The sequence below is a fragment of the Rhinolophus ferrumequinum genome, chromosome 13 (genome assembly GCF_004115265.2).
Source record: "Rhinolophus ferrumequinum isolate MPI-CBG mRhiFer1 chromosome 13, mRhiFer1_v1.p, whole genome shotgun sequence".
NCBI classification, from domain to species: Eukaryota; Metazoa; Chordata; class Mammalia; order Chiroptera; family Rhinolophidae; genus Rhinolophus; species Rhinolophus ferrumequinum.
Genome location: NC_046296.1, coordinates 42,436,176 through 42,450,673, shown reverse-complemented (window position 1 = coordinate 42,450,673; position 14,498 = coordinate 42,436,176). Strand labels below are relative to the sequence as shown.

The 14,498-nt window shown below is 34.7% G+C and overlaps 1 protein-coding gene across 5 annotated transcripts in view; it reads left to right on the top strand.

Annotated features, from left to right (window-relative positions):
- Positions 1-14,498, top strand: part of EML4 (EMAP like 4) — a 140,029-nt gene that overhangs the window by 42,370 nt on the left and 83,161 nt on the right. For all 5 annotated transcript variants that reach the window (XM_033124698.1, XM_033124700.1, XM_033124699.1 and 2 more), the window contains exon 2: positions 12,926-13,108. In XM_033124698.1, coding sequence (XP_032980589.1) covers positions 12,926-13,108 — 183 coding nt within the window. The remainder of the gene's footprint in view (positions 1-12,925; positions 13,109-14,498) is intronic.

The following is a 14,498-nucleotide window of genomic DNA, read 5'->3' as shown; positions in this document are numbered from 1 at the left end:
GGCGTTGAAGTCCAGGTACAAAAGAGGAAAGGGGGCTGTTCAGAAAAAGAAGCCAAGAAAGAAAGGAATATTTAGGGCAGTGAAGGGAGTAGCGGAGAGATACCTATCTTTTCTATCAGAAGATCATTGGCTAAAATTGTTTCTTGTGGATCTTCCTCCCAAGTTCGTGAAACTTCTAAGGGGTTTGATTCTTATAAAGCAACCCCAGCCCTCCGCCTGTCACTCAGGTAATAGGCACCTCTGTGTCACCCCTTGTTTTGTCCTCTGCTCGATGGTCGCAATATGTCAACCACTGCAGAGTTACTACTGCTACATGTGGTGTTTTCCAGCTGTGGAGGAAAATAAAAAATAGCTTCTGCCCTAGAGGACTTCACAGTTTAGTTGGGAGTTTGAAATGTAGCTTTATTAAAAGATAATTAACGATATCCTTCATGAGTCAGATGGTAGAGACCATTCCACACTGACCACTCGGCTTAAGCAATTTCACCAGCACTGCTGAGCAAGTGACTTTGTCTCCTGCTTCACAGATTAAAATTTCGGTATAAAAACAAACATCTCTGTTTATTCTCATCTTCTCCCCTTGATTCTTGGATAAAACTGTGTCCCTTGTCCAGGCTCATTCTTTGGCTTGTGTTTTCTGTTTGCCCTCCACACCTTCTCCACGCCTTCTGTTTGCCCTCCACACCCAGAGTTTTGCTCTGTCTACTAACATGCCCTCTCGTTTTACGTAGTACAAATAATTTTGTCTTTGGTTCCTTTCCCAAACCCTATGTTTATAGTGCTCGATGGAAGAAAAACCTGTCATCAGCCTTGTACAGTACACCCCCCATTCACCCCATTTATTCCCCCTTTCCGTCTTCAGATTCCTTAAAAGACTTCTTTACCCCTCGGTCACAGTTCAGTGTTTTGCACTCGTTCTATTGTCCCCATCACTGCACTAAAACTAATCTGGTAAAGGTTCCCTAATAATTGCCAAATCCAGTGGACCATTTTCATTTTCAGCCCTTGTCTTTTGATATCTTTGCAGTCTTTGAAATTTTGTCTCTTTTCCTGAATATATATGACTACTTTTCTGACAGTTTTTAATTCTATATTCTCTACAGGTTCCTTTTATTCTGGCTGCCCTTAAAATAACCTTGGCCCCCTTCTTATTTTGTCATCAGCTCTCATGACTCCAGTTATCGATTATAGCCTAATATAGTTGCCAGCTGTACATCTCTAGTGTAGACTTCATTCTTAAACCCAAGACTTAGTTATACTTTTGTTTACAGTGATGTCAAACTCAGCAGGTCCAATACGAGTTGCTCATTCTACTTCCTTTCCCACCTGTTTCTTTTTCTTTATTGCCTGTCTCAGTGAATTTACCTAATTATTTACTCAGTCATCCAAATAGAAACAGGTATCTTTTCATCTTCTCATCTAAAAAAATGACCATATTTCATCAGTTCTGTGTCTTGAGTAGCATCGCTTAAATCTGTCCTTTTTATTTCTAATTTCTAGTGGGGAAATCTGGTGGTAAAATTTTTTTCAATTCTCATTAGCATTTTGAAAATTTTCTATATATAATAGAACTCAAATACTTGAATGAATGAGTGAGTGAATAGGCCTTTTGGAAAAGATATTTGACTATAATAGTAAAGAGAGAAAGTGATAGAAACTAAGCTGAGATTAGGAATCACACACTTTCTGGCATGAAATCAGATTTTGATTTGAGAAGAAAGGAATGCCCAAGGTGTATCATCTACAAAATAGTAGTAATGTACAAATGAGAGTGGTGAAAAGAAGCTTCAGTTACTGTGATGTGTGAGAGGAGCCTTTTTATGTTACTAGCTAGAAAGAACTGGGTTACTTTTTGACAGCCCTTCTACCCTTAGGAGGCTGTCAGTCATTAGGAGGCTAAGAGGTCGTTTAACTGGGTTACTTCACATTTGTTGTAAAGAGTAGTTTGACACCTGAATGGTAAAACCACAGTCTTTCATTTGTCTGGTGATTAAAGAGAAATACAGTAACATTTAATCTGCTTCAAAGCTTCTCACCAATCAATAAAAATTTGAACTTTCTAGTCTGTGCCTGGCATACCACATTTCTTTTCTATCATATTTCCCATTCTGTCTGTTTTTATTTTATGTGGTCTCCCCTAAATGTCCTTTGTTTCAAACATATTGCACACTTCTCAGCCCACTTAACTCCTGTTTTTCAAGTAGCTCCTATGCTTTGATGAATCTGTACCAGGTGTAAATCGAAAGTGAAGTACTTTCCCAAGTCTCACTTGAAAACACTTTTTTTTTTCCATAAAAGCTTTTTGTGACTATTAATTCTGGGTCATTTGTTTCACTCCCCTATCTTTTATCATCTTTGTTGTTTTAGTTTATCCTATCTCAACCTTTGTGGTGCTTCTCTTAACATTCAGTTTGGTTTAGGTTTCATCCATTTCACAATATTGTATTGGTGTGTATTGATAGCAGTCATCTTTCTGTTTTACTTTTAAATTTGCTTTTCTCAATTATAAATATAAAGCTTAAAAGCAACAAATTCAAGAGGTAAACTGCCAATAGCTTTGTTTTGACACTTATTTCCATGAATTTGTTCTTTGATTAGCTTTAGAAGTAGTTATCAAAAGAATAAATACATGTTGCATTCATTAACTTTCACCTGGTTTTACATGGTTTTATAAGAGAGATTAAAGATATTTATAAATTGAATTCCCTTATACATTTACATTATTGTGAGTATGCGTGGTTTAAAATTGGAATAGCTGACCAGATGTAAATTGTTTATTATAGCTTGCTTTTTAGGGCAGTTGTATTATTTTAAAATAATTTGAAAGTTAGGGAATTAAGAAAAATGACTGTTCTCGTTAATTAATGACATCCATTATCTTACTTTAGTGAAATGGTAATGAATCAGCCATGTAGGTCTTGACACTTAGGTTTTAACAATCAATGAAAAGGGACAATTTTTTCAGTTTCTTCGCAGTTTATGAGGATTTCATTTTATTTTAAACAAAAACAAAAGGAAGAAGGAAATATGACTTGCTACTTTGCACACACATTGTTTATTTCTTAGTAGAGAGAATACTCAATTTGGGGGCTTTAATGTTATTTATAGAAACTATTTAGTATGTTGTGTGTTTCAGTTTCAGAACGCAAACACTATTTTTGTATTTGAAACAATTGTACTTTATGCTTAACCAAGTAAAAGAAGATGAGAAAAGTAGTGCCCGAGGACAACGAAATTATTGTAGTGAATCTTCCTGTGGTGCATTAATTCATGTGTTTCTCCCTGCGCCTGGGGTTTAGCCACTCCCCAAAGCAGCCCAAGTTTTTTGTCTGTATTCTGTCCCCTTTTGCCTGTGTGCTCTGTTTGCTCTCTGTCCTTCAGTTTCTTTGTCTCTCTTTATAAATAAGTAGAAAACTTCTTTAGTTCAGAGAGCAAAGGGCCAGGAGAAGAGCTATGTTAAGAAATTTTTATTTGTGCCAACATAGAAGTGCTTTGTGGTAGGCCATCTGGACCGGAGGCTTTCCTCAGAATGTAAAATATGTCGTGAGATTTAGAGAGCTGTGATTTGTTCTGCACCTATCTGGGAAGACAGCAGGAAACTTAGAACTGGTTGTAGGTGGCAAGAATGGAAGACAGCTTGCCTGGTCTCGCTTCAGTGTGTGGTTCGTCTACACTTACGAACTTCTGCACTGGTAATGTATGTCTCCTTTCCTAGGAAATGAGACCTGTCTCACAAACTTTATTACTCAGTGACACGAGAAGTCTGAGGAGTTGAGAGTGATTCTAGATGCCTGCCTTTTTTTTGTTTTGCTTCCTCCCTTTAAATATATGTGTCAGTAAGGGCATAAATATTTGCCTGCATACTTTCATAAAATATTTAAGACTGTAACCGCTGTATAAACAAATATATTCCAGTTGTGAGGGCAGAATCAGCTTTGCTCAACTTGTTCTTTCCCTGCCTTCCCCCCCAAAATATGGCCATTATATTACTCTTGAGGGGAAAAAATTAAAACAGCAGCTTTTAAAGGAAAATAATCAAAAAGTACCTCTCTTAAATAATAGCAAATCAGTTTCTTGGCAGTTTATGTGGATTTCATTTTAGAAATTGTGTAATTAATCTTGACGTTTGATTCTATGAAATCTAATCAAAAACTTAATCAAAAACAAAATTATCTGTTTTTCTGTGTTAAATTAAGCAAGACTTTGACAAAAGGCCATTTTAATTGTGAGTGAATTCTGGTGATAGGAGGAAGGCTGGTCCTTCCCTAGGACCAGCCGTCATGCTCAGAGTACTGTAGCAAAACATTTTGTTTTTGTTTTTAATTTTTTTACTTAACACAATTTCTCTCTTAATTTATGCTAGTAGATGAATTTTTAGTAAGAATATCTTACAAGGAAAAAACAAACTTAGTTTTTATAAATAGAGAATAAGTCAACATTATTTATGTTATTGAATCCAGAAATTAGATATTTTCATATAATCATATTGCTAACTGGATGTAATTAATATTGTCATTTACTAAAGAAATAAAATATCCACGCTTTAACAGTTAAAATGTCTTATTTAATTAAAACTGCTTTGAGAGAAAAATTTGATTAGGAAACATTAATTTTTGCATAAATATATCTTCATGTGAGCTGCTGTGTTTTTATGAGTATATTTTCTTATGGTGTATTTCTAAAAATACATTTTAGCTGTTATAGAATTTATAGTGCATGACTTCTTGATATAATATTTAAATATTTGTCTTTATGTGACAATATTTGAATACAATCCCATTTTAGAACAAAACAAAATAATTTAAGTTGATAAATGCTTTCTGATGTGAATTTATTAATGTGACAATCAGTTGTAATTTTGTTTGTGTTTTGAGGAAATAATGTTTAAAGACAAGGTCTTCCTTTGGATGTGTTGTATTGATTTTTGTGTCTCTCATTAGCCTGAGAATACTCTTTTTGAACATCATGAAACTTACATTTTTACAAAAATGTTTTCATTCACTATGCATAAAGATCTACAAATTAACCAAACTTGTGTTGAAAATTTGGGTGCATTACTAAATATGTTTACATCACCAACAGAGTTACCTTTGCTTTTTTTTTTTTTACTGAGAAAATAATTTTGTTTATAAAGAACTTTATTTTGTAGAAAGGTCATCTAAAAGAGTATAAAGAAACAAACATCCCACTTCCCAGAGACCTCCAGTCTCTCTACACGTTAATATATGTATTATGTATACCTGTGATACACAGTTCTACACAGATATAAAATATACTATAAATGTACCCTGCATGTTTTTTCTCTCCTTAGTATGTTGTCACTCCTACCTAATAAATTTACTCACTTATGATTATAAATGTACACCATCGTTTTTGAGACCTACATAATATACCATAATGCAACAACCATTTATTTAATAAGTCATGTATTAATAGTCCGTTGGGCTAGTGCTTTTTAAAAAACTAAACAATGCATGCTGGTGTTGCTGTTTTCTCATGGTTCTTCACCCACCCCTATTAGCTCCTCTCATCCTCTACTCTTCTGCCATTACCACTCTCCACAGAAGGCCGGCCCAGTGCCCTAACGCAGTGCTTTAGAGAGGGGAGAGCACAGACCGGTTTTCATACTTGGTTTTTGGATGGTATTTTGTATCATATCATACTTTTTTGAAGTGGACTATTTTTTTTCCCCAAAGGTTCACAGGTAATGACTAATCTTAGGGTCATACCATTAACCCTCCAATCAAACATAAAAATCACCTGATTTAGTTGTTTTTTGACACAAAACCTCAGGGTTCTTTGGAAGTGCAAGTCCATTTTTTTATCTGTTTTGGAATTTAATCTGCAATAATGGCTTCATGGTCTCCAAAAAAAAGTGAGTAAATCAATTATGTAATGCAGTCATCCTTATCTGCTAACCTCTTTCAGAAGAGATAAATCACTCAACTTCCCTCACCCCCCAAAAAAGTATAACACAATATGTTTTCATTGTTTTTATGACACAGATGTTCTATAATCTGTGATTACCACCTTATACTACCCCTGCCCTAGACCATCAGAAGTAATTGTCATAAATTTTGTATATATGATTCCCTTGCTTTATAATTTTATTCTAAGCAATACATATTATGTACTTTTATATTTTTTGAACTTTATGTAAAGTTCATCTGTCTTGCTTTTTGCATTCGTCATTATATTCCTGAGATTTGTATATGATGGTGCATGTAGCCATCGTTTATTTTTACCACTCTGTAGCCTATAGTTACATCACAATTTATTTACCAAATTTACAGTTGGTGGACAGTTAGGTTTCCAGCTTGTTTCTATTACGAACTGTGCTGTTGTGAATATTCTTGAACATGTCTCTTGGTATATGTATGTATGCAAGAGCAGAGGTTGGGAAATTGCCTGGCAGGCCACCTGTTTTGTAAATAAAGTTTTATTGGAACATAGCCACCTCCAGTCATTTACATATTTATCTATAGCTGTTTTTTGTGTTATAAAAGCAGGTCTGACTAGTTGCTACAGAGACTGTATGATCTCCAAAGCCTGAAAAATTTACTATCTGGCCTATTACAGAAAAAGTTCGCCAACCCGGCTGCAAGACAGGGTATATACACCTAGGATTGGAGTCATAGTACGTGTGCATCTTCAGTTTTATGGGATGATGCCAGAGTTGTTTTTTTGCCCACCCCAAAGTCATTGAAACAGTTTACCTCCTACCAGTAATGTATGAGAGTTCATGTTACTCTGTATCCTTGGGAATACTTGATATTGTCACACTTTAAATTTGTTACCAGTTTGGTGAGAATAAAATGGTATTTCATATGGTTTTAATTTTCCTTTCCAAGATTATTGATGAGGTATTTGAGCCTCATTCGGTACGTTTATGTTTGCTTCTCCATGAGATACTTAATCAAGGCTTTTAAATTTTTTCTATAGAATTGTTTGTCTAATCGACTTACAGGAATTCTTTATTCAGAATACTAATCCTTTACCAGTTATACATGTTGCAGCTATCTTTTCCCAGTTTGTAAATTGCCTTTTCTCTTTATTGTGTCTTTTAGTGAGCATACACTGTTAATTCTAATGTAGTTATCAGTCTTTAGTTTTATGAGTGGTACTTTCTGTACCTTATTTAGGAAACTCCTCTACTTGCAAGATACGGAGATATTCTCTATATTTTCTAAAGGTTGTATAATTTTGCTTTTAATTCTTTAATATATTTAGTGTGTATGTGTGTGTGTGTGTGTGTGTGTGTGTCTGTTGGAGATAGAGACTGCAATATATACTTAATTTGTAAATTTTAGTTTAACTTGTGAAATTCAGTCATTATTTCTTCACATATATATTTTTTTTTCAGCTGGACTCTTTTTCTCCTCTTCCTCTGGGACTCCAGTGACAAAATATTAGTCCTGAGTCTGTATTTATCTTTTCCCTCTCTACATATATAACAATTTTTTAAATAGAAGAGGTCCTAATTTCAGAGGTTGTTTTCTCTTATAAACAGTTCAGAAAGCTTGGTTATCCAATAACCCATAATGTAAGCAATTAGATCAGAAAGGAGTGCAGACCAGCACTCCTGGTAGACCAGCATAGTTAATCAATCTGTAAAGAGGGAAACGTAAGCTATCATGAAAGATTCAAAATTTGAAAATGTGGTACTTTCAGTTATTTAATTTGAAATATAATAGCCTCTAGGGTATCATTTTATAACAGTGCTTGATGCACACAGTATTAATATTCTCGGTGAAGACCTAGTCATCGACAAGTGACATTATAATTGTATTCCCTTATTTGGAAGACAGGAAAGTAAGTATTTCATTTTAGAAAGATTTACATAAAATCATTGACATTCATAAGGTGCTAGAATGTTACAGGCAGGTCTCATTCTAATATGCTGGATTGCCAACTTTAGGATATTTAGAATACAATACAGTATATCTGCAAAGGTAACACATATTTCTTGACAACACAGAAGACAAATTATGATTCACTTTAGGAAATGAATAATGAACAACTATCATTGTAGTTTTAAAACTGTGATATTGAATATTCAAGTTTACTCGTTATATATACATTTGCTTACATCTCTAATGAAAGAGACATGCTAATAAGTTGAGTAGACTGATGGATAAAGGTTTATGGACATCCTTTCTCTCTTCTTCCTCCCCCCACCCCCCACCATGAGTTTAAGGATCATTGAGAATTCATTTATAGTTCATACTTTAACCCTCAAGTCTAGAAACTATTTTTAGAAGGAGCAAAGAAATAAGAAACTACTATGGTATAAGGAAATGGAACTAAAGGAACTAATATACTTTGATTAAGAAAAGCCCCTCAAAAATAGATATATTCTCTTTACTGAACAGATGTATTCCTAAAAAGTTTATTGTGAATGAGAGTGTGGTGCATTAGAGATTGGGAGAGAAAAAGTTTTCAAATTGGAAAAGGCAAGAGTGATGAATTCTAGAGTATCTCCAAGGAAGGAACTCTTGATCCCAGTTTGCTGTGTGACCATGAGTAAGGCACCTACTTTCCCAGAGTCTTAGTTTACTTATCTATAAAACAGCAGGAGGGGTTGTTGGTCTCTAAGATAGTCTCTTTTCTAGCGTTAGTAGTCAATGAGTGCAAAGTTAATTGCCTCATACTCTGATATATATTCCTTTATAAAATTGGAACTCTGTGCCTAGAGGAAACTTACTTTAAAAAAACTAAGCTTCAGAAGCAATGCATTTTGGCTTCGATGTAAGTTTAAGTAACAATTGATAAGTAACATGATATGTTTTGATTGATTGTGAAATACAGATAATGTAGAAATACGTTAAAAAATTTCCCTTTATCCCTATCCTTCTAATCTCTCCTGGTCAGAAGTAACCCAATCACCAGTTTGATGTGTATGCCTCTAGACTTTTCTATATGTACATTATATACCTACATAAATATCAAGTTTTTTGCTTATGTTTTAGAAGTATGTTTTGGTGTGCATTTGTGTATTTTAATAAATTATTCAGTATATGTTGTTTGGCAGTTTGTTTATTCCACGTAAACTGTCTTGTAGAGCTTTCCAATTTTTAGCTTATACACTTATCACATTGTTGCATGGTATTCTTTGGTGTGAACATATCATAGCTTATTAACCCATCCAGAGACTTTAGGTCATTTCCAATTTTGTGGCATTAATGAACAGTGAAGTAAAAAACACTATGCAGGATAATAACTTACTGAATCCTCAGTATATGGCAGTGTGCTGTGCGTCATTTCTTCTAACAATCTCAGGCTTAAGTACTAATTAGCAGACTTACTAGCATGAAGATATTACACATGCGGAAACCATTCAAAGAGCTGCTAAGCAGCAAACAGATTTACTCAAGCAGTGTAACACCAGAGCTCATGCACTATGCCACAGCTTTTATTGGGTTCCCGAAGCAATTCTTGCCCCTAAAAAGCTGAGGAGCCAAGATTTTACACAGGAAGGGTTTCTAGAATTTTAGAGCTATAAGGAACTGTAGAAATCAACTATTATACTCCTTTACCTCTCCTTTGTGATCTGGAATTGATCATCCAAACCAGGCAACTTGAGAGTGAAAGGAGCATTATGATAATATTTATTCTAGTGTTTGTCCTGAACAAATTGAGACACATGGATACTTTAACCTTAGCCGAGGCCACCATCACCTGTCACCTGGGTTGCTGCAGTAGCATCCTACCTGTTCCCCTAGCATTTACTCTTATCTTGTTTTGGTCCATTCGCACCCAGCAGCCAAATGACCTTTTTAAAACAAAAACCTGGTTATATCACTGAATAGTTTAAACCCCTTCATTGGCTTCATGAAAAAATATATATTTATTCAGTCCTCCTATGATTATTGTTAGAATGCAACGTGAAATAGAGTAAAGCACACTTAAATTGTGAGTCAAGAGTTTTGAGTCTCAGATACCTAGACTAGTTTGGTGACCTTGGGCAAGCTATTTTCCTTCTCAAGCTGTTTCCTCAAATACAAAATATAGATAGTATGAGGAAAAGGATGAGGTAATAAATGTGAAAGGTACAATACAAATGCAGGACATTGTTAATAGTTAACTTTGTGCTTGTTATGCCCTTTGAAAAATTGTCCTTGTGTCTTATCACAGTATCTAGCAACCTTTCATGTAACTATCCAAGTTTCACAAAATAAAAACCTTAGTCATGTTTTAAAAAATTCAAAGTACATAAAAGTTAAGTAACTTGGCAAAAGTAAAAGCTATTTACCATGTCAGTGCTAAAACGCAGGACTATATAACCTTCGCATTATAGTCTGGTAATCTTTCCACCAGGCTCTGCTGTCTTCCTAAAATAATTAAGATTATTTGTTTATTAAAATCACAAATACTTAATTGATTGTAATTTAAATATATAACTCATCCTTTGTAAATTGAGAATAATCCAGAAGAGCATGTCCACGTAATTTACTGACTTAAAACCTTTGGCTTACAAGTGATAGCTTGCAAAAAGGGAATTTATTAGGTTACATAATGAATTAGTATGAATGTTAGAGCAGCTCTCAGAACTGAAGGTCATGGCTTTAGAGACTAGAGCTGGAGCTTGGAGCAGTTGAGGCTCTCTATCTCTTCCTTACGGCCCTAGGTCGGTTTCCTTACAGCTGGCAAACCAAGAGATGGGCTCTACCTCCTTTTCTGGAAAATTGGGAGGATTCCAGTTAGCATAGCCCATATCTCACAACCAGACCTCTTTGGTGTAGTATAAGATGGAACCATATTAAGGGGGATCAAATTTATGGTGATGGAAGGAGAACTGACTCTGGGTGGTGAACACACAATGGGATTTGTAGATGATGTAATACAGAATTGTACACCTGAAATCTATGTAATTTTACTAACAAGTGTCACCCCAATAAATTAAAAAAAAAAAAGATGGAACCGTATGAAATTGGTAATAGGCAAATACATTTTTATCAACTAAAAAGGCCATTTCACATGTTTCAGTCTATTAATAGTGTGGGGTGGTAGAGCATGAAGTATCGTAGATTGACAGCCCAGAGGAACCTCAAAAAAGGGTGGAGTTCCACAAAAGAGAAGAGCTGCTGTTCTTCCTACTAGAAGAAGGAAAATGGGAAAGCATTCTGGGCAGACTGAAAAAATTAGTGACCATAATATAACACCCTTAGAGTATATGAATCAGCTAGACTTCAGCTAGACCACTGTGGAAATGAAATATATAAAAATTCCTAAAATGAGCGACTGAATTATTCTTATAACCATGTTTCCCCGAAAATAAGACCTAGCCGGACAATCAGCTCTAATACATCTTTTGGAGCAAAATAAGACCCAGTCTTATTTTACTATAAGACCAGGTATGATATGATATGATATATGATATGACATAATAATACACCTTAACATAATATAATACAGGGTATAATATAATATACCGGGTATAATATAATATACCAGGTATAATATAATACCAGGTCTTATATTAATTTTTGCTTTGTACAAAAGACGCATTAGAACTGATTGTTCGACTAGGTCTTATTTTCAGGGAAACACGAAAGTTCTTTTTTTAAGCATTTCAGAGTTTGACAAATCTGCCTTTATGTAACAAATGTGCCCAAAGCTCTCCAATTATACCTTTTGTACTCTGCTGTTATATGTTAAACATTTATTGAATGTCAAAACGTATCCTAGGCACCTTCCTCATAACAATCCTATTTAAACATGAAGAAATTAAAGTTCGAAGAGGTAAAATCATTTGCCTGAGATTATGCAACTGATTTATGTGGAACCAGAATTTGAAATCTAAATTGAAGATTAAACCCAACTTTTCTTTCCATATTAATACTTCTCAAAGATTGTCCCTGAAATACTTAAAGGCAGAAGAGAGTACATATGTATGCCCGAGAGGTCTGTAGGCATATATAATCTTAAATATGAATATTGTTTACTGCTTCATAATAAATAGTGAAAGCTTTGCTTTTTAAGTGGTGAGAGTGTTTAACTCAAATTTTGAGTTAAATGGTATTTTCAAGAAGCTGTATGGCACATTGTCTCAGTATGAGAAAAATGGCACGTTCTGCCTTACTCAGTTTATGTCAGTCTGGTCCAAACCATTCTTAAATAAGATCTAAATTCACTCCTGAATCTTTCTGCTTATAGTGAATTAGCCAATAGCAATTCAACTTTCTATATCCGTGAATTCTGACTGACCCAGCAGTGTACTCTAAAGTCACATAGCTTTGGAGGTAGTCGGTAATTTCTATGTTATAAGTAAACTTTAAGTATTATTTTTGTTGTGATATACTAAAGGCAAATATTAGCTGTGTGCTATATAGAAACCATACCTTTTCTTCAAGAGGTTGGGGCATTAGGGGGAAAGAAGGAACAGCAGAGTCTTTTGCTAATTACATAGCAGTATTTTGTGGGCTTTTGGGAGTATAGTAGTAAAGTGTGCTTCTTGGTCATTGATGCTGAAGGTGAGTGGTTTTCGATCTAATACATAAAAGCAAAACTGAAGTCATTTATACTCTTTTATTTTTATATAGAAGTGTGATAATGGTGTGGTAATTTAAAAGGATGCTTTGAATAGTTTGCTGTCTTGAAAGTTTCCGAAAGTCTGCAAAGTGATGTAGGTAGTGAACGTTTTCGGTGAAAAAAACAATTAAAGTGACGGTATAATGGGAAAATTTGACCTTGGGGAGAATTTTCATAATTTTATTTATATGTCAGATATATTCACTTTTACTATTTTAAATTAGTTGAAAGCTATACAGATTTTTGTAGAAGTTAGTCTGTATAAAAACAATGAGGTGTTTTTTTTCCAATTTTTCTCATGTTTTAGACTTATCTGGTATAATTCTTATTTGTCATTAGATTCTTTCTTAAGCAGTTTACTTTAAAAATATTCCATATTTTCTTTATTTTATAGATGATAGTATATCTGCGGCAAGTACTTCTGATGTTCAAGATCGCCTCTCAGCTCTTGAGTTACGAGTTCAGCAACAAGAAGATGAAATCACTGTGCTAAAGGCAGCTTTGGCTGATGTTTTGAGGCGTCTTGCAATCTCTGAAGATCATGTAGCCTCAGTGAAGAAATCAGTCCCAAGTAAAGGTAATTGTGTTGTAAAATAGGAAAAGTCTTGCTTTTTGCAACACTTTCTTTGCAGTAGTATATAAAACTTGTGTATTTTATCAGTGACCTTAAAATAGGCAGTATAAAACTATAGTTTCTCTTTTGGAATTGGGAGCAGTAACTATTGCCACTCTTTTAAAAAAATTTGCCTGAGAGGGAAAGATGGTAGTAGCTAGAAGAAGATGCTAAATTGAAGGTCAGTTTTACTTTTTAAAAAATTTTTATTTTTTTAAGATGTTAAAGACTTGAGCACAAAGATATGTTGAGGACAAAAAAGCAGCAGAGAGGAAACTATTTGTGGGGGAGAGGTGGTGGTAATAGATGAGGCAAGTTCCCTGAGAGTTTGAGAAAGGATCTTAGAGCAGGTAAGAAACTATTAGTCTTAAACAGAAGACTAGCATGGAAAAAGACAAAACTAAATGGACTTTGCTACATATCACAGTTTGGGGCTGGAACTTCATTCCTTATCACTGTCTCCTCACACAATGATGCCCTTTTAGAAAATAAGACAGTTCCTGGGTAGTGATAAAAGAGGGAGTAAATGTTTAGAATGGTTACAGTAGAAAATAGAAGGCCATCGACATATGAAAGAAATGCTCAGTGACCTTAAGAACAATAAGGTAGGAAACTTGGGGGATGGGCATTCATTCAGTCTGGTTTTGTGATTGCCATTCTTACATTATACCTCCCACCTTCAAGCACGCTGCGCCTAGGTGTTAATAGTGCAGACTAAGAGATAGATGGTGGCAGAAGGATCTTTTCCATTATTAGTTAGTAAGATAAGTGTGTCAGTGACAAGGGATAAGGGACTTGAGAGTTTGGCAAAAGACTTGATAGAAACCACTTTAGCTAATAATGTTATATTGTGATTTTTTAATTTTTTGAGAACCAACTTTGTGTATTGCCAAGATTACTCCAAATAAGAATTTATTTGGTTATAAATTGATTTTTATAACAGGATTCTGGAGTTAGAGTAGAATGAAGAGCCAGATAGTTGATAAATGTGGGCTTTACAGGGTAGATAAACTTGGCTTAGAGGAAGAACAAGTTTCCCATCTGTAATTGGTGTATGAGGTGTAATCAGACAATACAGTGAATATTTACATTTAAAAAATTTTATGACAGTAAAAGACGCATTGCCCTTAATCCCCCTCAAAACACTGTCCCTCACTTCGAAAACACTTATCCCATTGTTCTTGCCACTTTTTGAAGCAGTTCTGGAAGTCCTCTTTCTTGAGTGTCTTTACTTCATCCATCATGACAAGCTCCATGTCACACATCACTTCTGGTATAAGGCAATTTCTGTCAAATAAAAACATTACGGTATGTCCTCATCCACCTTATTTTCCGGATCTGGCAACGTGCAACT